Below are 26,003 nucleotides of genomic sequence, written 5' to 3'. Positions count from 1 at the left end.
TCTGTTTATTTTTCTTTTGCATGTGAACATTTTGGAAAGATGATCCAGATTATCCACGCCACTTTTAGTTGTTGTAGTATGTTTCCTCATTTTTGCTTTTCACCTTGAACCTTGATGTCAGGGCACATGGAGGACAGCACCAGCACCACTTTTCCTTTTGCTGGAACACGTGACACAAGGGTAATTGGGCCATAAAGGCAAAAGTGTCAACTGATGACATCCATGTCCCTGTTAGGCTTCGTCTCCTCTGGATATGTGGCTTGTTTGCCTTTATAGTGTCCACATATGTCAGTCCATTTTCCAGTAAGGCTTCAGCTAAGGGAGTGGCAGCAAAATAACTGGCAGCTGTGACATTTCTGCCACTTTGTGCCAAGGTCCCCCAAGCTCTTTCACTACACAGCCCCTTGATTTACGTCTCATTCCCTCCCAGGCTGTGTGTCGAGGTATATTTCACCCTTGAGAGGGTTGCTGCTCACTCCATCACAATTCCACCTGATTTGTATTCCATATTTGTCAGCCTTGGATGAGATGAATTATCTGAAACTGCACTTGCTTCTCAAACCAACAAGCAGCTCCTCCACACGTCTGTCTGTGCCTGAAATGAAGCACCTTTACTCACTGCAGCCTCCAAACGGATTGCAGTTTCTTTATTTCCACACTCACACACTGTCTTCATCATATTTTACATTACAGGGGGAATACTAATACTGCAATCTAATACTGCAAAAATAATTACAAAGTTTATAACTGATCACAACTTATCAGACCCCTGGAGGTTTTTAAACCCAAATTCAAGAACATATTCTTTCTACTCACCAGTACATCATTGTTACTCAAGGATCGATTACTTCTTTATAAACAATAACTTCTTGCCTAAGATTAAATCTTGCAAATACGATGCTATTGTTATTTCTGACCATGCACCTATGATCTTGGAGCTAAAATTACTAAGCCCCATGCACTCACCCCGCAGATGGCGCCTCAACCCGCTTCTATTAGCTGATGAGAATTGTACTGAATTTATATCCAAACAAATCAAATTCTTTCTAGAGACAAATACATCCCCCGAGATCTCTGCAGGAATACTCTGGGAAACTCTTAAGGCCTTCTTAAGAGGACAGATTATCTCATATCTTTCCCACAGAAATAAATAAAGCAGAGATAAAAACGAAATTACTAGAATTGATGAAGAACACGCCAGACTACCAAGCGAGACTCTACATAGGAGAAGGCAGGCTCTACATTCGGAATTAAACCTCTTGACAACTAAAGAAACTGAACAACTAATTTACAAATCCAGACATCATTACTATGAACATGAGAAGAAAGCTAATAAGCTTTTAGCTCAACAAATTCACAAGCAAGAAGTGCGCAACGCAATCTCGGTAATCACTAGCACGAACGGAGATAAAATCGTCGAACACAAAAATATAATGCACACTTTCAGAGACTACTATAAATCCCTATATACTACTGAGTTTAAGGAAGACAATACACAATCTAATGCATTTCTGGATACATTACAGATACCACAAATAGACGCTTCTAGTGTGGAGGAACCTGATAAACCTCTGGCGTTATCAGAATTACTAGATGCTATAAAGTCACTCCAAGGCGGGAAAGCAGCAGGCCCTGATGGCTACCCTGCAGAATTTTACAAGAAATTCTCCGCTCAGCTAGCTCCCCTCCTATTAGCAACATTTACAGAAGCCAGAGATAACCAATCTCTTCCACAAACCTTTCGCCAAGCACTAATCACTGTCTTTCCAAAACAAAATAAGGACTTATTACAATATGCATCATACAGACCAATTTCACTTCTGAATAACGACGTTAAAATACTCTCTAAAATCTTAGCCAGAAGGATGGAGAAAGTGCTCCCCTCGGTAATATCACAAGACCAAACTGGATTTATTAGGGGCCGGCACTTATCTTCAAATCTTCAACGCCTGTTTAATGTAATATACTCACCAACTAAATCAAACACCCCAGAAATATTATTATCATTGGATGCAGAAAAAGCATTCAACATGATTGAATGGAAATACCTTTTTACTATATTCGAGAAGTTTGGGTTTCGCCCAAACATTTGTGCATGGATTAAATTACTGTATACTAACCCAGAAGCTTCAGTTTGCATCAACAACATTTGCTCAGACTACTTTAAACTAGAACGTGGCACTAGACAAGGATGCCCTTGTCACCGCTGCTGTTTGCGATTGCCATTGAACCACTGGCAATACATTGTCGAAATACTGATCAGATAAAGAGGATTAGCAGAGAAGGACTGGAACAGAAAATCTCATTATATGCAGATGATATGTTACTGTATATATCAGACCCAGACAATTCTGTGCCTACAGTCTTAGCAGCACTCACAGAATTTGAAAAGATCTCTGGTCTCAGAATTAATCTGAATAAAAGTGTACTCTTTCCAGTGAACTCTCAAGCATATAATATTAGATTAGATACCCTACCTTTTATCTGTGGTGTATCCTATTTAAGTGATTTCTTGATTGAAACAGGTGTGGCAGTAATCAGGCCTGGGGGTGGCTACGGAAATTGAACTCAGGTTTGATACACCACAGTTAGGTTATTTTTTAACAAGGGGGCAATTGCTTTTTCACACAGGGCCATGTAGGTTTGGATTTTTTTTTCTCCCTAAATAATAAAAACCATCATTTAAAAACTGCATTTTGTGTTTACCTGTGTTATATTTGACTAATGGTTAAATGTGTTTGATGATCAGAAACATTTTGTGTGACAAACATGCAAAAGAATAAGAAATCAGGAAGGGGGCAAATAGTTTTTCACACCACTGTACATTAATAAATCCAAACCTACATGGCCCTGTGTGAAAAAGTAATTGCCCCTTGTTAAAAATAACCTAACTGTGGTGTATCACACCTGAGTTCAATTTCCGTGGCCACCCCCAGGCCTGATTACTGCCACACCTGTTTCAATCAAGAAATCACTTTAAATAGGAGCTGCCTGACACAGAGAAGTAGACCAAAAGCACCTCAAAAGCTAGACATCATGCCAAGATCCAAAGAAATTCAGGAACAAATGAGAACAGAAGTAATTGAGATCTATCAGTCTGGTAAAGGTTATAAAGCTATTTCTAAAGCTTTGGGACTCCAGCGAACCACAGTGAGAGCCATTATCCACAAATGGCAAAAACATGGAACAGTGGTGAACCTTCCCAGGAGTGGCCGGCCGACCAAAATTACCCCAAGAGCAGAGACGACTCATCCGAGAGGTCACAAAGACCCCAGGACAACGTCTAAAAAACTGCAGGCCTCACTTGCCTCAATTAAGGTCAGTGTTCACGACTCCACCAAAAGAAAGAGACTGGGCAAAAACGGCCTGCATGGCAGATTTACAAGACGCAAACCACTGTTAAGCAAAAAGAACATTAGGGCTCGTCTCAATTTTGCTAAGAAACATCTCAATGATTGCCAAGACTTTTGGGAAAATACCTTGTGGACTGATGAGACAAAAGTTGAACTTTTGGAAGGCAAATGTCCCGTTACATCTGGCGAAAAGGAACAGAGCATTTCAGAAAAGAACATCATACCAACAGTAAAATATGGTGGTGGTAGTGTGATGGTCTGGGGTTGTTTTGCTGCTTCAGGACCTGGAAGGCTTGCTGAGATAGATGGAACCATGAATTCTACTGTCTACCAAAAAATCCTGAAGGAGAATGTCCGGCCATCTGTTCGTCAACTCAAGCTGAAGCGATCTTGGGTGCTGTAACAGGACAATGACCCAAAACACACCAGCAAATCCACCTCTGAATGGCTGAAGAAAAACAAAATGAAGACTTTGGAGTGGCCTAGTCAAAGTCCTGACCTGAATCCAATTGAGATGCTATGGCATGACCTTAAAAGGCGGTTCATGCTAGAAAACCCTCAAATAAAGCTGAATTACAACAATTCTGAAAAGATGAGTGGGCCAAAATTCCTCCAGAGCGCTGTAAAAGACTCATTGCAAGTTATCGCAAATGCTTGATTGCAGTTATTGCTTCTAAGAGTGGCCCAACCAGTTATTAGGTTCAGGGGGCAATTACTTTTTCACACAGGGCCATGTAGGTTTGGATTTTTTTTTCTCCCTAAATAATAAAAACCATCATTTAAAAACTGCATTTTGTGTTTACTTGTGTTATATTTGACTAATGGTTAAATGTGATTGATGATCAGAAACATTTTGTGTGACAAACATGCAAAAGAATAAGAAATCAGGAAGGGGGCAAATAGTTTTTCACACCACTGTAGATTCGACAATAAACTCATTTATTTGGAATTGAAAACATCCACACAACAAAAGAGCGGCCCTACAAAGACAAAAGGCAGATGGCGGCATTGCTCTACCTAACTTCCAGTTTTATTACTGGGCAGCAAATATACAGGCGATAAGAACCTGGACACAAATAGAAGAACATACACAGGCATGGACCGCAATAGAAGTAAAATCCTGCAGTACTTCTTTGTATTCCTTGCTCTGTGCTCCAATAAACACACGTTATTGGCAATACACTAATAACCCAATTGTGCTCCACTCACTTAGAATCTGGAACCAATGTAAAAAGCATTTTAAGACGGAGAAGCTTCTATCTGTGGAACTTCTGCAAGAGAACCACCTCTTTCAACCTTCACAAACATATGCAGTTTTTAATATCTGGAAAAAAATTGGAATTAACTTGCTTAGAGATCTTTATATAGACAACGTCTTTGCATCCTATGAACAATTACATTCCAAATTTAACATTCCAGCTACACATTTCTTTCACTATCTTCAAATCAGGAACTTTGTTAAACAAAACCTTCCTGATTTTCCTCATCTTATACCCTCATCCATGCTGGAAAAAATATTGATCAATTTCAAGGACACAGACACCATCTCTACAATATATAAAATCATTTTACAATCCCTCCCTTTCAAAGATCCAAGAGGACACTGGGAAAAAGATCTCTCAATTAATATATCAGAAAAGGAGTGGAAAGTAGCAATGCAGAGAATTCACTCGAGCTCCAAATGCGCAAAGCATATAATTATACAACTGAAAATGATATATTGAGCACATCTGTCTCGACTAAAACTCTCCAAAATGTTTCCAGGACATGATCCAACCTGCAAACGTTGCAACCAAGCCCCAGCCTCACTGGGTCACATGTTCTGGGCCTGCACCAAATTAACATTATTCTGGACAAACATTTTTAATTACCTCTCAGACAGCCTTGGACTCACAATCCCTCCTAACCCATTAACAGCTGTGTTTGGGGTTCTTCCAGATGGGCTTAAAGTGGAGAAAGACAAACAAATTGTGATTGCATTCACTACACTGTTGGCACGCAGACTTATTCTCATAAACTGGAAGAACCCAAACTCTCCTCTTCTAAGTCAGAGGGAAACCGATGTGTTATATTATTTGAAATTGGAAAAAAAAATCAAATGCTCAGTTAGAGGATCTGTACAGACTTTTTTCAAAACATGGCAGGATCTAATCAGTAATATTTTAAAATAAGTTTATAAAGCACAGAGAATTTATTAATTTAGGTATGTTTACAAGCCTTAATATTTAACGCCGTTTGGCTTATTCTCTGTCTCAGGGGTGGGGATCGATCTGTTCTTAACATAATTCTTCTTTTTGTAAAAACTTGATTGCTTTGTATGGATTGTAATAAAATGAATAAAAAATAAAAAAAAAAAAAAAAAAAAAAGAACTGGCCGATGTTAAGAATGGTGACCAGCAGGGGCCAGCTAGGGCCGCTGCTATTTTTAATATATATAAATGATTTAGATAGGAATATAAGTAACAAGCTGGTTAAGTTTGCAGATGATACCAAGATAGGTGGATTAGCAGATAATTTGGAATCCGTTATATCATTACAGAAGGACTTGGATAGCATACAGGCTTGGGCAGATTTGTGGCAGATGAAATTTAATGTCAGTAAATGTAAAGTATTACACATAGGAAGTAAAAATATTAGGTTTGAATACACAATGGGCGGTCGAAAAATCGAGAGTACACCTTATGAGAAGGATTTAGGAGTCATAGTGGACTCCAAGCTATCAACTTCCAAACAGTGTTCAGAAGCCATTAAGAAGGCTAACAGAATGTTAGGTTATATAGCGCCTTGATCTGTGGAGTACAAGTCACAGGAGGTTCTGCTCAACCTTTATAATGCACTGGTGAGGCCTCATCTTGAGTACTGTGTGCAGTTTTGGTCTCCAGGCTACAAAAGGACACAGCAGCACTAGAAAAGGTCCAGAGAAGAGCGACTAGGCTGATTCCAGGTCTACAGGGGTTGAATTATGAGGAAAGATTAAAAGAGCTGAGCCTTTACAGTTTAAGCAAAAGAAGATTAAGAGGTGACATGATTGAAGTGTTTAAAATTCTTAAGGGAATTAGTACAGTGGATCGAGACTTGTATTTTAAAATGAGTTCATCAAGAACACGGGGACACAGTTGGAAACTCGTTAAGGGTAAATTTCGCACAAACATTAGGAAGTTTTTCTTTACACAAAGAACGATAGACACTTGGAATAAGAGACCAAGTAGTGTGGTGGACAGTAAGACGTTAGGGACTTTCAAAACTCGACTTGATGTTTTCTTGGAGGAAACAAGTGGATAGGACTGGCGAGCTTTGTTGGGCTGAATGGCCTGTTCTCGTCTAGATTGTTCTAATGTTCTAAAAATTTGAGCTGAACTGTTGTGAGATGTGACCAGAGGTGTTGACAAGTCAGAAGGTCACAGATGAGCAGATCTGACAAATGTCAGTCATCCTTACTGTTTATTCACCAAACACCATTGGGAGATCATTATACAAAATGTAAAGAATTATTAGATTTGTATTTTGTTAATACAAAACTATTATTGAAAAGATTAATTAAAAAAAATGTTCTTTTCCCTTATAGAATCTTACAGAACTTAACTGTAGCCGCCAAAGTATAAGGTGAGTTCAAGCACCGGTATAACACGTGCCAAAAGAAATCTCTCAGTTCAAAAGTTTGTTTTAAAGATAAGTGAAAATTTAAGTAAATAATCCACACAAGAATAAAGAAAAGAGTTGTTACACACATACAATAAAATGCAAAAAAAAGGAAAAAACGTATCTTCTCTAAGAAGAAACTTTAGTTATTTCTGTACTTAAAAGTTCTTTACATCTTCTTCTGTACTTAAAGATTCTTAAGTTGTTCTTCTGTACGCTTTTAACTTACGTCTCGGCACTTAAATAAGCACGTTGTCTTACATATTACTTCACACACTCAAAAGGCACATAGGCACGGTTACACCTTACACATGACAAGGCTGATCACTTTCTGAGAATAATGTTTAGTCAGAGCTGTTAGAAATGGCTAGAATATACCAATTTAGTTCTGCTTATGGGGGTTATAGGAAGCTCCCATAGATTATGCATTGTCATCTAGTAAAATATTTATGAATCTTATGTAACTAGGAAAATGGCTCTTACACTAACAAAGCTGCTCTGTCCTTAAAGGTAATGACAATATTAAGAAATCTCCACTAAATATCCATTTGTTCAAACCCAAATCTTTCCTCCCCCTCAGCCTTGCCATTCATGTAATATTGAGAGTGGCCACTAGAGGGGGCAGTTTGGCTACAGAAGAATCAGCTCACCTGTCAGCTCTGAAGGTCATGTGACTGTGTGATGATGTCACCCTTATTTTGCTCTTAATTCATTTAAATCTTAATTAGTTTCAGATCTAATATTTAAAGTTCTTTATTTCAGGTGTTTTACTCTTGTATTTTTTACTTTATTCTTATTTCTTTTACACTGCACTCTATTCTGTTCACCCCCCCTTCACTGCTGACCTTTCCCATGTGTGTAATATGGCGGGTGTCCACTAGAGGGCGCCACTGCACTTCAGTCCCACCCCTCAGTCCTCCTGTTAAAGTCTCCATTCGTCGGACTCTCTGATTGTTTCTCATTCTCTCCTTTCATGTTTCACTGCTCAGGATTTCACTGAATGGTTTCTGCTTTTATCTTTTAGATTTCCTTTTTGTTTAAATTGCTGTGTAAAATTTAGAGTGGCCACAAGAGGCAGTAGTTTGACGACTGACCAATCAGTGACCCCTTTTGTCCATTCCTTGTCTTTCTTATCCGTTTTTCAATTTAAGGTTTGTGGACAAGGTGGGGCAACCCTGGATGGGGTGCCAGTCCACTGCAATGCCACACATGTGCACCCATGTCAAGTGTGTGCCAACTGACCAAGAATTCATTTTGTGAAGATGTTGGAGCTTGCAGGGTACCAAGAGTGACCAATCTGGGGACAAGGAGGAGGTGCAATTTAAAGTTTAATGTGACATCAACTAAAACACCAAACTCTGTCAGTATGGCTGACATCTGACTGAGCGATGAGTCCTCATCTTCAGACGTTCACAGTGAATTTATTCTGAAGTGAAGGACCCTTTGAGTGACCAATGGAGGGTCACAACATGTCTGTTAAGTGGACAACACTCCAGTCCCATCTGTCACTCTCTACTCCTTCATATAGTCACCATTCAAGAGCTCTCAATACTGAGTCTGTATAGCGCCTTTCAGTTGTGCTGATCCAGCAGGACCACACGCCTGTCCTACTTAACAGGTGACATTCAGTGACACTTGGGGGTCTCAGTAGTTGTTGGGGTGTCAACCTGAAGGACATGTGGCTGTGAATCAACAGTGACCCCTGCTGGTCAGACTGGTATAGGTCTGAGGTGTCTCCACTCCTCACTATGAAACACACACCTGATTGGCTACTCAAACCCAATAATAATGGAGACCATGACAGCTGCACTCACCCCACATTCTCATCCACAAATTCAATCACAGAGGTGCTGCCCCTCCAACCCACCAATCCTGTAAATTTAATTTCACCCCAAACTACAAACGCAAAGATGACCTGCACTTGTGGGGACATCAACTGACCAGTGGAGGGAACTGGTCAGTGGTCACATGGTGTCAGATGGCTGATTGTTACAGTGGAGTGAAGACCAAGGAAAAACCCTGGATAGAGGGGCTCAGTGAAGGAGGTGTTGAACCTGTGCAGGAGGGTCATTGTGTGTGAGACGCTATAAAATGACAGAGAGCCAGCAGGCCAGTCCAGATACACACCTATTCTGGGGCTGTAGGGGGCGCTGATTACAGTCCACTGGTTGTTGTGAAGCACAGAGTACTGGGAATGAGACCACCACAAACTCCAGGACTTGTCATTGTTTCCAAGGCCGCACTCCAAGCCCTCTCCTTTCCTGCTCAGTCCTTTATATGCAACTCCAAACACCACACCACCTCCACTGCCCTCCACTTCCCAGTAACAGCGAGTCCCAGTCAAAGCCTCTCTGCACAGAACTTGGGCCCAGTAGTCAAATCTATCAGGATGATCAGGATATTTGGCTTTTGTCCTCTCGCGTGTCACCTTCTTGTTCCCTTCATACAGATGGAGACGTCTGTTTGTCGTGTTTACATCCAGTGTGAGGGGACAGAAATCTGAAAGGAGAGAGAAGAAAATGAGTGAGGAAATCTGGGAGTGTGTAACAGGACTGGGGGCGGAGCATACAACAGACAATTAACAAGAACCAATCAGGAGCTGTGCTGACGAGACTCCAATGCTGTCTTTCAGAAGTGTTGTCTTCTACCCTGAAGCCCCCTTTCATTCAATAAGTGATTGATGGTGCTACATGAAGCTGTTGTACTTTGATCATGGTGGTTAGACTGAGTCTGTCCTGATGTCTGCCTTGGTTTGTTCTTCACCTCTTAAAATGTTCTTCTGTTCAATAAGGGGTCCATTTTTTATTTCTAGCAACATTCAGTGGGTTTAGCTGTACTCCTATGGACATCAAACTTCTTGATGTTAGCTGCTGTGGCCACAGGAACATGAAGCTCTTTGGAGGTGATCTTGTAGTCTTCACCTGGACCTTCGCAGCTGTGACCTTCATCCTTTCCTCTTCTTCTCTTGTCCACATTCAGTGTGAGGCACACAATGACATTTCACAGCTAAGTGAGGACTTTACTGAGTGACTGAAGACCCCTGAGATTCTCATTAGAGGGTTGATTCTCATCCAGTTATGTCTTTTAACATCTAAGGTCTCCCAATATTTCCTTCTGTTATTTTCATTTAGTTTTATTCTTACAATATGTTGAGTTCTGAATCAAAAACAAAGTGTCACCTCTTTGGAGAACAGAATGGCCAAGTACTTTAGTCATCTTTAACTTATTTCACAGTAAAGCTGGGATTCTTTTATTAAACAGTCCTTTTGTCTTCATCTCTACATACATAGGCTGTATATGTAGATATTAATGGGAGTGGACATTGTGTTTTTATGTGAAGCACACTGAGCTGCTTTCATTGTGTGCCTTGTGCTGTGTAAATAAATAATTCTGATCAATATTGTAAGCTAATGACTAAAATAAAACAAAAAAGAAAGAAGAAAAGAGAAAATGAAAACAGCAAAAAGTGAAATGTAAAAATGACACAAAGGAAAAAGAACAATAGAGGTAGGACTGGAGTGACAGGAGGACCTGGCATAGTCAGCAGGATTTCATTTTTATTTCCCATGAGTCCACTTGACACTTAAGAGACTCAAGTCCAACAGACTGCTTTGGTGCCTCCCTGTCCTCAATCTCAATATCCCATAATGCACCAGTCATCAGTCCCACCACACTCACATAATACTTTCAGATAATAAGCCTGGCCTGAGATATTAAATGTGAAATGATGATAAACACCATGAATTGACAGACTCACATTGTAAAAACTCCTCTCTGCTCTGAGGTTCAGGAGGCTGTAGGGTGAAGATTGGAACTTCATGACCTGAAAATACAAAGAAAAGAGAAGAATGGAGAATGTTAAGATGGACTTTTATAATGTTACATTCAGTGCATTTGAATAAAACAACAAGACATGCAGATTAAGTTTGTGTACTGAGCCCACCGGTGTGTGAATGATGAAGTGAGTTTTATTTACCAACATTTTGATGAGCCACAGACACATGTGACGGTCTCGATTGTGAACTTGACCTCTGCTTTAGACATCAACATCTCAGAGCTTCATGATAAGAAACTGACCGAGTTCAGCCTGCCCAGTCCAATCCACCATTGGATCTCAGTCTTTCTTCCAGGTAGTAAACAGTGCTGGTGCAGTTGGCCGCACACATGTCTGACCTGTTAACCCTTGTCAGCTCACTTTCTGTTCTCCTCTCCTGTGTTGTCAGTTGGCCACAGCTCAGCAGTTCTGTTCATGGACAGACATTGTTAGGTTCCATTTATGTTCATCAGTGTAGAACTGCTTTATCTTGCTGTGTGTTTAAACAAATCCACACAGCACTTTATAAACCTCCACATATTTTGTACTAATCAGGTCAGGACATGCACTGGTACAGTGTGTTGCCACACCCACCACACATCAAAACAGCTTGAGATCCTGGCTGGCAGCCTTCCAGGCAGATATGTGGTCCAGTCCCACCCTTCGGAAATGATGGTCTATCTGCCACAGTCAGGATTTATGTGGGTGTCCCCTTAGCCTGGTCCAGCCACTCTAGTCCTCAACAATGAGGGTCACCATTGGGTAATCATGCCACATGGCTGTAGTGTCGTAACTGACGCTCCCTCACAATAAAGTTGATGTGCCTCATTTAAAGTCAGACCAGCAGTGCCCAAGGATTCTCCAAAGAGACACAGTATACTTTGTACTAACAAATGATAAATTTGGCCTCTCGTTTAAGATGGCTACTCTGTGCAGCAGGGAAGTCATTTTTTTCCTCCAATGTCCTCTGAGTATTTCACTTTTATTGACCACATCAAAATTCCAGATTGTCACAAATTCACATACATTTTCTTAATATTTGGTAGTTGTGCCTTTAATTTGTTTACTTGAGCCAATTGTTTTGTGTCGCCTTTCACAACCTTCTTACAATAAGTTGCTGGAATTTTGTCCAGTTCCAGCAGACAGGACTGGTGTCACTGGGACAGGTTCGTAGGTCTCTTTGCTCACAGACACTTTTTCATTTCAATCAGATTGAGGTAATGGCTTTGTGATGGCCACTCCAATACCTCGACCTTGTTGTCCTTAAGCCATTTTTGCCCCAACTTTGGAGGACCTTCTCCAGTTGGAAGGCCCCTTTGTGACTGAGCTTGACCTTCCTTGCTGAGCTCTTGAGATGTTGCTGCAGTGTCTCTCCATCATTGTCCTTCATCATGATGTCATCTATTTTGTGAAGTGTGCCGGTCCCTCCTGCAGCCCCCACAACATGATGTTACCACCCCCATGCTTGTTCTTTGGCTTGGCAGCCTCACCCTTTGTCCTCTAAACATCATGATGGTCATTCTAGCCATACAGTTGGATTTGGGTTCACCAGACCAGAGGGCTTTTCTCCAGAAGGTCAGATCTTTGTCCCCCTGTGCCATTACAAACTGCAGTCTGGCTTTTTGATGGTGGCTTTGGAGCAGTGGGCTTCTTCCGGGCTGAGTAGACTTTCAAGTGATGTCAATTTCAGACTTGTTTTACTATGGATATCGAGACCTTTCTACCTGTGTCCTCCAGCATCTTCATTAGGTCCTCTGCTGTTATTCTGGAATTGATTTAAACTTTTTGTGCCAAAGTCCTTTCATCTCTAAGAAACATAAAGTGTCTCCTTTCTGAGCGGTGTGATGGCTGGGTGGTCCCATCATGTTTATACTTGTGTGTTATTGTTTGTAAAGATGAAGAAGGAACCTTCAGGCGTTTGGAAATTGTGCCCAAGGATAAACCACATTTGTGGAGGTCCACCATTTTCTTTCTGAGCTCTTGGCTGATTTCTTTTGATTTTACTATCATGTCAAATAAAGCGGCAGTGATTTTGATGGTCGGCCTTGACATCCATCCACATGTTGACTTCAATGAAGCTGATTGGCTCTTTGAAGCTCATTATCTAATTGCATAATGGCTTGGCAAAATTTTCTGGAATTTCCCAAGCTGTTTAAAGGCCCAGATAACAAAGTGTATGTAAACTTGTGACTCACTGTAATTGTTATCCGGTCAATAAAATGTGTAATACTCGGAGGTCTGTGGACATTGGTAAAAAAAAATGACTTCTGCCCTGCACAGAGTAGACATCTTAAATGCTCGTAGTTCATTAGTATAAAATCAGTGGTGCGATTATAAAGTGAGTTTTAAATAATTCACCCAAAGTGGAAGGAAACATCTAACTTCAACTGTATCTGTGTGTATAAACATTATTACATTTATAATTAAAGTCTGTTATTGTGTTTTCCCTGTGGACTTGTTATGTGCACTCAGTGGAGTGTTCAGGTGGTCCTGAAGTGGTCAGGGTTTTAATGCTGTCATCTAATTTGTTCAACTTTACCACCTAAATATCAAAACTAAAATAATTTGATCTCTAAAACAATTTATTTAATATCAGTGGTGGAAATGAGTCTGAGTATACGACACCACACATATAACACACACGAGTCTGTGGAAGAACGGCTGACAATGGCTTACTGTGAACTTTTAAAGAGGAGCCCATCTGAGTGAATGTAAAGGACAGAGAAGACAGCAGAAACTCCTTCAGACTTCATGATATCACAAAGCACTGAAGTTGATCCCAATTCAATTTCTTTTTCCTTTATGTCTTCATTTGTACACTGAGCTGGCCCTGCCAGTTTAACACAACTTCCTGTTCCTTATTTTATGTTGGTCGTTATGCAGAACACATGAAGAGAATCACAATGTCAAATGAAGAAGAAGCTTTTAAGGGAGTAAATAGAAAAAGCATCCTTTATATATATATAATGCAGTAAAGAGTCCAATGTCCAACATCTGTGCTAGGGCATAATGTCATTGAGTGTCCAGCAGAGGGCAGCAATGTCCGATAAACAGAGGAAACAAAAGCACAAAAAAACTGATGGCTGTAAGGCCTAACATGTCTGATGAGCAAAAGGAGCACAAAGTAAGAGGGATGTAAAAACGAGCATGTCGGGTGAACAGAGCTTCATAAATGTGTGACATGATCAGAACAGATGGACTTACTAGTGTACCAGTAACCTGTTTTAATGACTGGCTATCTCACTCTGTTAGGATGAGATATATTGTGGACAGTAGGGGGCACTCCAGGTCCCCAAACACCCAACACAAACAGGCACTGACACAGATTAAAAGGCAAATAGTCTTTTACTGTGGGAAAGCTCTTCTTTTATAAAGGTTTCCCACCACCACGGCCACAAGTACACTAAGATCAATACTCTCTCTCTCTGTCTCTCACTGACTCCTCCATTCATCTTGCAAGATTTGTCCTCCTTCCTCCCGACTATGGCCCCCTCATGCCCCGGAAGTGGTCTGTCAGCACTTCCATGTGAGGTGAAAACCCCATGACGTAGGGATTCCCCAATCCTGCACCTCCTTCTGGTGGCCCCCATGGTACCCAATAGGGTTTCCTCTGGGACAACAATACCCAGCATGCCCTGCGGGCACTCATGTGGGAATTTGAGCCTGGGCACACTGTCATCTAGTGTCCTGAGGTAGACAAAGCCCTGTGCAACCTGTCTCCACCTGTCCTTCCATCCTCAGGGTGCCCTGGCCGGGTCAGAACAATGGCCATCTTTCACAGTTTCAAGAACTCTGAATAAAAGCAGCTGCTTACTATGAGAGTGTGATATCACTCAGCTTGTCACTTGTGAACAGCACTATACAAATTATAATAATAGAGATAATGGATAAATCTTAATGAACACGCCTTCTTCATGCATCTCACTGTCCTTGTTATTGTCACTCTGGTCCTCCTAATGGACTTAACAATGAACACAACATGAGCAGATGCTGTACCTGATGGAGTCAAAGGCAGGATGTCCCACTGGCTGATCTTCTCCAGACACTTTTTCAAACCTGACAGCTCCTTTAGCAGGTCCTCAGAAGAGAAATCAGCGGTAAAAGTCAAGTTGAGTGAGTCTTCCTCAGCAGGAAGGACACAGCAAGATGACAAATTCTGCATCAGGAGAGAAGAGGGGATGAGGAGAAATAAAAAGTTGCATTAATAAGAAGGACCTCCTGTTAAGTAAGGATCAGCATGATGAACAGAGAGTTTGGGTTTAGATAGATTACTTTTCATTCATTTATTGGTTATTTATAGGAGCATATTTAATTATAGTGGACCATAAGATGTTATCTGCCATGACATTCAAAAAGATTTTCACACAGAAGTCAATAAGAGGCGAGTCATCAGATTGAGGGGGCAACAGGCAGGCAGGTGAAGAACTGACTTAGCAGAGAAAACAAGGCATTGGGCTCTTTAATGTACTGAGATGAAGTAAATTAGACAGACAGACAGATTGACAGATAGATAGATAGATAGATAGATAGATAGATAGATAGATAGATAGATAGATAGATAGATAGATAGATAGAGATTGTGTATTTGGTCCAAGGGGGAGTTTTGGCAAATAAATCCAAAGAGTTACACACACTACTCACTATAATCTTATAATAGAAGGTCTGCAACAAGAAAATGTGTGACTTGTCAGAAAGACTTGGGAGCCTTTAATACGTTCATCACAGTTCTGTAATCTGTCCTGTAGAACACACTTGTGAGAGCACATCAGGAATATTGTGTGTTAGAGAAAAGAGAAAACAGCAGAAAAGAAAATTGAGAAGAAGAAGAGAGACCAGGCTGGACTGTGGGGTTTGAGCTGTGAGGAAATGCTGAAGGATTTGAATGTCATCAGTTAAAGGACAGAGACATGAGGAGGTGACATGACAGGAATGTTTAAAGATATGAAGGAGTTGGTGTCTTCTTTTGTCAGATGGCTTCATTTAAAATTAAACTTATTAAGAATGCATTTCATACAAATTTGTTTCCTCAGACAAACAAATGTTGATTTACCTGTATCTTAGGTAATAATAATAATAATAATAATAATAATAATAATAATAATAATAATTTTTATAGGCGCCTTTCAAGCCACTCAAGCACACCTTACAGAATACTTTAACAGCCACAAAATTAAATTAATAAAATATTACAGTATAATAAAACCAGAGTAAATACAATAATAAAATAAAATTTAAATTTATCAACTAAAATTCATGTCAAACAGAATAAGCCATCTTAAAAAGATGTGTTTGAATGTGAGATTTAAAGATAGGAAAAGAGTCGCTATCACAAATCTCTTGTGCAGAGAGTTCCAGAGGCGAGGGGCCACTTGACTGAAATCTCTAAACTTCATGGTGGTCAGGTAAGCAGGAGGTATAATAAGATAAATAGATGAAGAAGATCTGAGGATATGGGAAGGAATGGAGATGTGAGGAAGATCAGAATGATAAGGAGGTGCAAGATTATGAATGGTCTTGTAAGTAATTAGCAGAATCTTAAAATCAATGTGATATTTAATAGGGAGCCAGTGAAGCTGCTGAAGGACTGGAGTGATGTGTTCAATGGAAGGTTTTCTGTTCTGAGGGGACTGGGTGGTCTCGTGGCATGGAACCCCTGCAGATTTTATTTTTTTTTCTGTCCTCCCTGGCCATCGGACCTTAATCTTATGCTATGTTAATTAATATTGACTTATTTTATTTTCTTACTGTGTGTTTTATTTTTCAATTCTTCATTATGTAAAGCACATTGAGCTACATTTTTTTGTATGAAAATGTGCTATATAAATAAATGTTGTTGTTGTTGTTGTTGGTAATAATACGAGCTGCAGCATTCTGAACCAAATTAAGTTGTAAAGGAGTTTGTGAGGAAGACCAGAGAGGACAGACTTACAATAATCAATATAAGATGTGGCCAGAGCATGAATGAGAACAGCAGTGCTGGTAGCTGAAAGAGATGGACGTAAACAGCTGAGATGGAAATATGCTGACCAACTTTCAATATTAATATGCACCTCAAATTTTAAGGTGCTATCAAGAATGACACCTAAGCTCTTAACCTGGGAGGAAGAAGAGATTAGAGAATTATCAATAGTCAATGAAATATTATCACATTTGTCAAAACAGATTTAGTTCCTACCAGATGAACCTCTGTTTTATTACTATTTAATTTAATAAAATTAGCAGACAGCCATGATTTAACTTCCTGAGGACAGTCAGAGAGGTAAGAAGGAGGAAGAGTGGAATCAGGCTTAGTAGACAGATAGAGCTGGAGGTCGTCAGCATAACAATGAAAGTGAATATCAAATTCCCTAAAGATACAACCAAGAGGCAGAAGATAAATAAGAAATAGAAGGGGACCCGAAAACGGAGCCCTGGGGAACACCACTAACAACTGGGCAAACTTGGGATCTGAAATTTTTTAGTTGTACAAACTGTGTATGATCTGAGAGATAAGATTTGAACCAGGCATGTGGAGTGCCAATAATGCCAATTGATTTTCATCTCTCAAGGAGAATATCATGAGATTTTGTATCGAAGGCAGGGCTCAGATCAAGGAGCACAAGTGTGGTCAACAGCCTTGAGTCAGCTGCCATCAGCAGGTCATTGGTGATTTTAACCAGGGCTGTCTCTGTACTGTGAAATGGACGAAAGCCACAAACAAATGAATGTCAGTAAGGTGAGAGTGAACCTGCATGGCAACAGTTTTCCAAGTGTTTTTAAAAGGAAAGGTAAATTTGAAATTGTATGATAATTATTTAGGTCGTAGGGATCCACACCAGATTTCTTGAGAATCGGAGTTATCACAGCCATTTAAGAGATAAAGGAACAAGACCAGAGATAACGGAAGAATGTATGATGTTAGTTATTAGAAAGGAAAGAAAAATCAGTAGTAACTGGAGCCAGCTGACAGGTAGAGGGCTTCAAATTTCTAACAATACCAGATATTTCAACCATAGTTGGGAATTTAAAAATAGTAAGAAAAGAAGAAGAAGGGGGATCATAAAATGTTCCATGTACGGAGTTTACAAGAGAAGACAACTGCGGGTGGATATTTTCAATTTTCATATTTAAAAAGGTCATAAAAGAGTTACATTGATCAGTGCAGTAAAACTCAGGTGGCTATAGGATGTTGTTTGAAGGCCATAGATAAGGCAGGAACTTTGAGAGTTTTGTATAAATTATGGAAATATTAGGCAAATGTGAAATTGGGCTGAATTGCCTGTTATTGCCATTTGTAAAAACTCCATAGCTCTCTTGATTTTGAAGTTTCTCAGGTCCAACACACCCAAGTCTGATCAAAATTTTCATATTTAAAAAGGTCATAAAAGTGTTACATTAAACAGTGCAGTAAAACTGAGGAGGGAGGTTGTTAGGTGGCCATAGGATGTTGTTTGAAGGCTGCAGATAAAGGCAGGAACTTTGAGAGTTTTGCATAAATTGAGGCAATATTAGGCAAATGTGAACCTGGGCTAAATGACCTGTTCTTGCCATTTGTAAAAACTCCCCCAATCCTTTGAATTTGACTTTAAAGTTTCTCAGGTCCCACACACCCCAGTCTGATCAGACACCCTGTGAAGTGTCGCTCTCACCTGCAGGAACTGGAGATGGTCCTTTATCTCTGAAAGCTCCTTCAGCTCAGCTTCTCTCCTCTTCAGCTCCTCAATCTCCTTCTCCAGTTGCTCCATGACTCCTTTAGCCTTCTCCATTTCTCTCTTTTCTTGTTCTCTAATCTTCTCAGTCAGTTTCTTGTGGGCTTCCTCAATGCAGCGAATCAGATCTGTGAAGCTCTTATCATGTTCCGCCATCACTCTTTCTACAGAGATCTGGTTGGATAGGAGAAAAATATAAAATTGAGTCGCCAAATTAAAAAAAAAAAGTCCTAAGACACTTTTGTTGATATTCTGATGTAGTGATGGATAATTTGAATTAGGATAAGGGCCGTAGCAGACCCTTGGTACTCTGGGTAGCAGCATCTGAAAGACCGTATGGAATGTGCCATCTTAATAAGGGGTTCTGAATGATCTATGGAGTCAAGTGAGATAACTGAGAGTCACTGTCAGGACAGCTCTATTGTCCAGTGAGAACCCTGGCAGTGTTAAAGAAGTGTGTCTTTAAAAGTGCCTCTCCTAGTCATCCTGGGATTGAGAGTTGAGAAGTAAGAAGAAGAAGAAGAAGAAGAATTGGTATTGTGGAGAAAAGCTGATCTGTTGTAATTTAATTACATTAATTGTGTCTATGCTTATTTACCTTCACCCAACTGTATTTAATTGTAATCTTCAGAGTTGTGAGTCTTTATCTGCCAGGATGCTGCATTTTAATTTCCTTTATTTAACTTGTCATTATTATTAATAACTGCCACTGTGAATTGTACTTGTATGGCTCACCTGAGTGTCATTGAGGTGAAAGTTAGTGTGCAGGTTGGTCACATTAGTGTATGAGGTGCACACTGTCCATGATCATCAACCCCAAAGCTGGAAGTGTTCAACTCTTTTCAGGACCTTGCAGAGCTGCACAGTGACTCTGATATCTCTGAGACAGTAGGCAGGGATGAGGACCTCTGAAAGTAGTCATAGTCAGGGATTCAGTTATTATGGGAATTGAGATGAAGTTTTGCTCCAGATACAGAGTCTCACATGCTGTGTTGCCATCTGGGTACACAGATAGAAAACCGTTGTGGATAGCTGGATAGGCTCCTGGAAAGAGCAGTGAAGGATACAAATGTCGTTATCAAGCTTGTCTAGTTTTCATTGTACAATCGAAATATGGAGATCAGACTGCCAGTTCTGCAGGGCAAAGAGTTGGGTGCAAAGCTAAGAAGCAGAACTGACAAAGTGGTCATCTCAGGATTTCCACCTGTGCCCCCACACACCGGTACACATGGGGTTAAATAGATTAGAAGGCTTAATGCACATCTGAACATCAGAACATCAGCACCAATCTTCTGTATGGGTTATTGTTATGGGGAGTTAAATCATCTTTAAGTGGTGGAATGAGAAACCTGAGGATGTTAAGATATCGGTATCTGAATGCCTAATGACTAAAACATGAAATGCTGTCAGCAGTGAAATGCCATGAAGGACACAATAAACCATCTTTTCTCCTTCTCCATCTCCCTGTCCTCACACATCATTACCAGAAACTCTCACAACCCTTTAAGTTTTTTTCTCTTTTTCATATGAAGTGTTTTCTTAATTTCACTCACCTTCATCTGTTCTGCTGTCCTCCTCATCTTCTTCATTTTCTTCTCTTTCTTCTCAAGTCTCCTCCTAACTTCACTCAGTGTCACCCCCAGTTGTTTCTGTTTGGAAGCACAAGAGGACACATGCGGGTCTCATCAGAATTCACTTCCACTTTTGGTGTCATTCTGAGTTCATACATTTGTACAAAATATTTGTTTTACATTCCAAGACACAACTTACTGTTTCTGTCACACTTGTCTTCATAATGTCACAGTAGGTGACAGACAAATATTTTAAAAAATAAGTATAATAACACAAAAGATTTAAAATAAAGGTTTAGTTTAACAGTTCAATTCAAGATGGAGTTTAGGCTTGAAGAGTGCATTAAATAAAGAAGACAGTCTGAAGGCACACTGGTGTACGAGTCAGTCCGTGATGTTTAGATGATATTGGATTGATGACCAGGATATCAGACGTTCACTCATAAAAACACTGGACTGCGCAGGATGAAGAACACGCAGACCCAGAAGAACTTGGACACACAATGGCTGCAAGCGTAGGATCTAAAAGGCAATTGCAGAGTTCAGACTTGTGAGAACTTTATCAAGTTTTTGGCATTTTTTTGGATCAAGTGAGATAACTGATGCTGAGAAGACACAAGTGAGTCTGAGGAGTTCAGTAATAAGTGAAATCTAAAAAGGAATTTAATGAGCTCAGATAAATCTGACAATAAATCTAATGAGTAACTCAAGGCAATATTTAAAGAAAACATAATAACTGATGTGTGTGAGATCAAGGAGCAGATGAGGTGAAGGTAAGACATTTGAAATATTTGGGTTCAACAGTCCAAACAATGGAGAGAGTGGCAGAGAGGTGAAGAAGAGAGTGCAGGCAGTGTGGACTGAGTGAAGAAGAGTGTCAGGAGTGATTTGTGATAGAAGAGTATCTGCAAGAGTGAAAGGGAAGGTCTACAAGATGGCGGTGAGACCAGCTATGCAGTATGGTTTGGAGATGGTGGCACTGACCAGAAGACAGGAGGCAGAGCTGGAAGTGGCAGAGGATGCTACAATTGTCACTTGGAGTAATGAGGGTATCCAGGATTAGGAACGAGTATATCAGGGGGACAACACAGGTATGACAGAGTGATGACCAAGTGAGAGAGACGAGATTGAGATGGTTTGAGCAGAGGAGAGATGAGGGGTACATCAGGAAAAAAATCTTGGGGATGGAACTGACAGGCGAGAGAAGAGGAAGGCCAAGAGGAGGTTTATGGATGTGGTGAGGGAGGACATGAAGGCAGTCAGTGTGGCAGAAAATGATGTGAAAGACAGAGAGAGATGGAGACGGATGATCCACTGTGGTGACCCCTAAATGGGAGCAAAGAAGATTATAACTGACGCTGGGTGGTGCAGAACCCCACTGTATCAGTGCATGATCCCTCCTCAGAGAAACTGCATTCCCTAATTGTAAGACATTCTGTCTACCCTTTGAATTTCATTCTGTTTTACTGGTTGGTATTTACATTCCTCCTGAAGTGAATGCTCAATTGGCAGAACAGTTGTTAGCTGATAACATTCATCATTTGGAAAATCAATTCCCCAGGTCTTTCATTTCCATTATGGGGGATTTTAACCACAGTAACATGAACTACAATCTGCCCAGTTACCACAAACTGATCAAGTGCCACAAATGTGAGGGCACAACATTGGATCACTTTTACACCAACATAAAGGGGAATTTTACATTTTCTCCCGTGCACCTCCTGCCCACTCTGACCACACCTTGAGTTGTTCCCAGTGTGGCGAACGGTCAGGGCCTTTACCCTTATGAAAGGCCCGGGAGAAAGAGTACTTCCAGGACAGTTTCTCTCCCAGAGCAACTTAGGGCAGCTCCCTTGGTTTCAAGCAGGGCCTCGGGCCATGAGCATAGAAGCTCAACCCTGTTGGGGCTCGTGGCCATCGCCGTGGGGCACATGGACATTTGACAGGCCTTATTTAGCAGCAGTTCTGCCACACCCAGAATTGCTGCAGAAGGAAGCTCTTTAGGCACCTGGAGTGGTTCTGGGTGGCATATAAAAAGGGGCCAGTCGCCAGTATCCAACAGCCATAGTCGAGAGGAAGAGGACAAAGCCTGTATTGAGGAATGAAGGGGTGGTAAAGGGATTGTTGTGGTGGCATACAAGTCTGAAAACAGGGATGAAAATTGATCGATATCGATCAAAAGCCACTTCTAAAGACCAGCACGAGAAAGGCTTAGCAGTAATAGGCAGGCAGTGTAAAGTTCTCTGAAAAAAATGTACAAATCCCAGGCAGAAGAGCTCATAGGCCTCATCCATCCTCCACTGAAAGAGTTTTATTACTGGGTTGACAAGGACATGAGGCCCTGCTTGGACTCTGACCCTCTGCCTTCTATATCAACAATCCCCCCTTTTCCCTCTCACAACCATTTTAGTGTCACCCCCCTCAGACCCCCTTCACTGAAGTCCGATTCACCTTCTTCAACTTCCCTCCCCTGAGTCATTCCTCTCCGCCCCAGCCTGGAGGTACAAAAACCTTTTTAGGAAACGGAATTTCAGGAAGTCAGCAGCCCCTGAGGAGTCCCACCTGGTACTCTTAGACCAGTAAGCCCCTGTCTTTACTGACATATTTAATATTCTCTGATGCTGGGCAAAGTCCCGGACTGCTTTAAGGTAGCCATTATCATTCCACTTCCCAAGAAGGATAAAAGCTCTGAACTTAGAGAGGCCTGAGGTACTTGAGACACAAGTGATCAGAACACAAAGAACCTCCGCTCAGTTTAATGAGAGCACTCAGCTCACTCGACTGTCCATGGATCACACTGTGCATCTCATCCTGGACTGTTTAATGTCTTTCACCCTGTCTCACCAAGATAGGCTCCATCTCCCTGCTGTCCTATACAAGCAAATTGAGACTCCTCTACATGAAGGAATAGATTACTCTGCCAAACTACATTAACGTATCACTTAACTCCTTTTTTTATTGAGCTTCCATTAAACACTCACCTGTTTATCTTCCCTCTCTGTCTCCAGCTCGACCATTTTATGCCCATTATGTCCAGTCACCACACAAATCATGCAGATGCACATCTTGTCAGTTTTACAAAACATCTCCAGACTTTTCTGATGTTTCTCACAGAGTTTCTCCTTCAGATTTCTGTCAGAATCAACCAGGTTGTGTCCCTTCCAGGCGTCTCCTTCATAGTGAGGCTGCAGGTGAGTCTGACAGTAGGAGGCCATGCAGGTCAGACAGGCCTTCACTGCTCTGAACTTCTTCCCAGTACAGACGTCACACTCCACATCTCCAGGGCCTGCATAATTCTTAGATGGAGAAGGAGAAGGAGGACTGAGTGTTGTCTTCTTTAATTTCTTGATGACTTCATTCAGCAGAATGTTTCTGTTCAGCTCAGGCCTTGTGGTGAAGGTGTGACTGCACTGAGGACAGCTGCACTCTTGGCTCTGATCCCAGCAGTCTGTGAGGCACTTCAGACAGAAATTGTGACCACAGTGCAGTGATACGGCATCAGTCAGAGTGTCCAGACACATCGAGCAGGTGAACTCGTCCTGTAATCCACTCAGCTGGGCTTCAGCCATCGTCAGTCTGAGGAGAGGCAGGCAGAGAGAATCAGTCAGACATACAAGGAAGTGACTTGTGAAGAAACCAAAGTGAACATTTGTGGTCAGTGAGGAGGAAGAGGAGGAGGAGATTTAAAGAGAAAGCTGAGAGCTCACAGAGAGAACATCTGAGGAGACACTGAGGGTGAACAGTTAATGTGAGACAGGAGCTCAGAGAGTGAAGACATACAGTGAGAGAAGAGGTGACCTGTCACAGGAGGTCTGCTAAAGTGTAATTCACGTCAGTGTTTCTATTTTATTTATTACACACTGCAGTCCACTTTAGACAGACTCAGAGCTCAGTACACATTCATCCATCCATCCATTATCCAACCTGCTATATCCTAACTACAGGGTCATGGGGGTCTGCTAGAGCCAATCCCAGCCAACACAGGGCGCAAGGCAGGAAACATACCCTGGGCAGGGCACCAGCCCACCTTAGGGCACACACGCACCAAGTGCACACTTGGGACAATATAGAAACGCCAAGGCACCTAACATGCATGTCTTTGGACTGTGAGAAGAAACCGGAGTACCTGGAGGAAACCCACGCAGACACAGGGAGAAAATGCAAACTCCACGCAGGGAGGACCCTGGAAGTGAACCCAGGTCTCCTGGTCCCCCAACTGTGAGGCACCAGCACTACCCACTGCGCCACCGTGCCATCCCCAGTACACATTTATAAATGAAATAAAATTAAAATAAAACACAACACATAAATCACCATAAACAAATTTTTAGTGCAACAGCCTGGCAGCCTTTAGCATATTGAGAAAACGAGCTGTTAAACTGAAGATTCATTCTACTCATGCTGATGCTCTTTATTAATCAAAATGTCCATCCCATAGTAAGTTCTCTTCTGTAACTTATCAAAGTTATAGGAATGTTAGGAGGAAAAGAACCAATTGATTGATGTTAATCTGTCAAATAACTCATAACCAGTTGTGACTTTTGTCAATGCCAGTACAGTAATTCATTTTATTATTCAGTAAAGCTCACACTTTATTTTCCTTACCTTTCTCTGTAGATTAAGTTCCCAGCTGTTAGACTTCCATCAGGGAAAGTAAAGTCCCTCATTTTGAGAAACAGAATAATCCATCCAACCATCCATCCATCCTTCCATCCATCCATCCATCCATCCATTCATCTCCCAACCTGCTTACACAGAGCAGGGCTAGGGGGAAACTGGAGCCTACCTCAGTAACCATTGAGGGCACACAGGAACAACCCCTAGACAGGGTGCCAGTCCATCACAAGGTGAACACGTTCACACACACACACACACACACACACACACACACACACACACACACTCTAGCCAATTTACAATTTATTACAGGTATAAAGACAAGGATTATAGAAGTATGACCCTGTTTATATACTGACATACTGTAATTGGCCCAGATGGCATCCATGTATGTTTCTCTGTGTGTGTGTGTGTGTGTGTTAGTGGACCCCACCAAGTACAGGCCTCCTTTTCAGAGTTGTTTGCTGTCTTTCCTGTGGTCCCCCAGATATCCTCATGACCCTGCTCCCCACTAATAGTTTATTTCTCATCCTATCCACAGCCTTGTTAATCAGTCCTTATTATAAAGAGCCATCTTTTCACTGACCAAACATAAGGCACTTTGCTAAGCACACACATGAATGTGTTAATGTGCTGACCATCATGGTGTGGTATGAGGACTGTAGTGCTGCGGATCACAAGTTACTACAGAGGACTGCTAAGACAGCTGAGGACAGACTTCATCGGTGTGTCTCTGTACTCCATACAAGACACTTACAGCACACACAACCTCCACAAGGCACCCAGCATTATGGCTCACCCCTCCCACCCAGCACATGGGCTCTTTGAGCTCCTGACGTCTAGAAGATGGTATTGCAGTACCTGAGTCAGATCATCCAGACCATGTGACAGTTTCTTACCCCCATGCTGTCGAACTCCTTAATGTCTGAGCATCTCCCACTACTTGATTTTGAACTGTGAACTTTACACTATTTGCACATTTGAAAACTTTGTAATCAAATGCACATTGCACTTTATGAGTGATAAACAGTTACTAAATGTTTGATGTACATTAGTCATCTTCTTATAGTTCACCTTTTAAACACAGTAATGTCTCCTCTGCTGTTAAGCTGTTACTGATCCAGTTAGAACTGAGCTGCTGGACGTCATGTCACTTTACTGCACACTGTCCTGTCTCTTTGCACTGCATGTTGTATTTGCACTAAGTGGTGTACATTGTCTTATTGCACTACATGTTGTATATTTGTACGGTGGTCCTAAAGATACCCAATTTAATCTCAACCTGTACAATGTATTTGGCTGGGATGACAATAAAGAAACT

The 26,003-nt window shown here is 41.2% G+C and overlaps 1 protein-coding gene across 1 annotated transcript; it reads right to left on the bottom strand.

The window, feature by feature from the left end:
• Positions 1 to 7,961: 7,961 nt before the first annotated feature.
• LOC120528360 (E3 ubiquitin-protein ligase TRIM16-like) lies at positions 7,962 to 23,663 on the bottom strand. Its single transcript, XM_039752505.1, has 6 exons — positions 23,047 to 23,663; positions 20,048 to 20,143; positions 18,435 to 18,668; positions 14,803 to 14,962; positions 10,750 to 10,815; positions 7,962 to 9,491 (listed from the first exon to the last, which is right to left on the bottom strand). The coding sequence occupies exons 1-6, from the start codon at positions 23,632 to 23,634 to the stop codon at positions 8,950 to 8,952; spliced, it is 1,686 nt and encodes a 561-aa protein (XP_039608439.1). The 5' UTR covers positions 23,635 to 23,663; the 3' UTR covers positions 7,962 to 8,949.
• Between the last annotated feature and the right edge of the window lie 2,340 nt (positions 23,664 to 26,003).

The sequence above is a fragment of the Polypterus senegalus genome, chromosome 4 (genome assembly GCF_016835505.1).
Source record: "Polypterus senegalus isolate Bchr_013 chromosome 4, ASM1683550v1, whole genome shotgun sequence".
In the NCBI taxonomy this organism is placed as follows: domain Eukaryota; kingdom Metazoa; phylum Chordata; class Cladistia; order Polypteriformes; family Polypteridae; genus Polypterus; species Polypterus senegalus.
This window is presented reverse-complemented; position numbering and strand designations above follow the sequence as displayed.

Coding starts and splice junctions, on each gene's coding strand:
- LOC120528360 (XM_039752505.1), bottom strand. CDS start 23,634: ATGGCTGAAGCCCAGCTGAGTGGATTACAGGACGAGTTCACCTGCTCG. Junction 18,669..20,047: donor GGACAGCAGAACAGATGAAG/GTGAGTGAAATT, acceptor CTATCCAACCAG/ATCTCTGTAGAAAGAGTGAT. Junction 9,492..10,749: donor CAGAGAGGAGTTTTTACAAT/GTGAGTCTGTCA, acceptor CTCTCCTTTCAG/ATTTCTGTCCCCTCACACTG.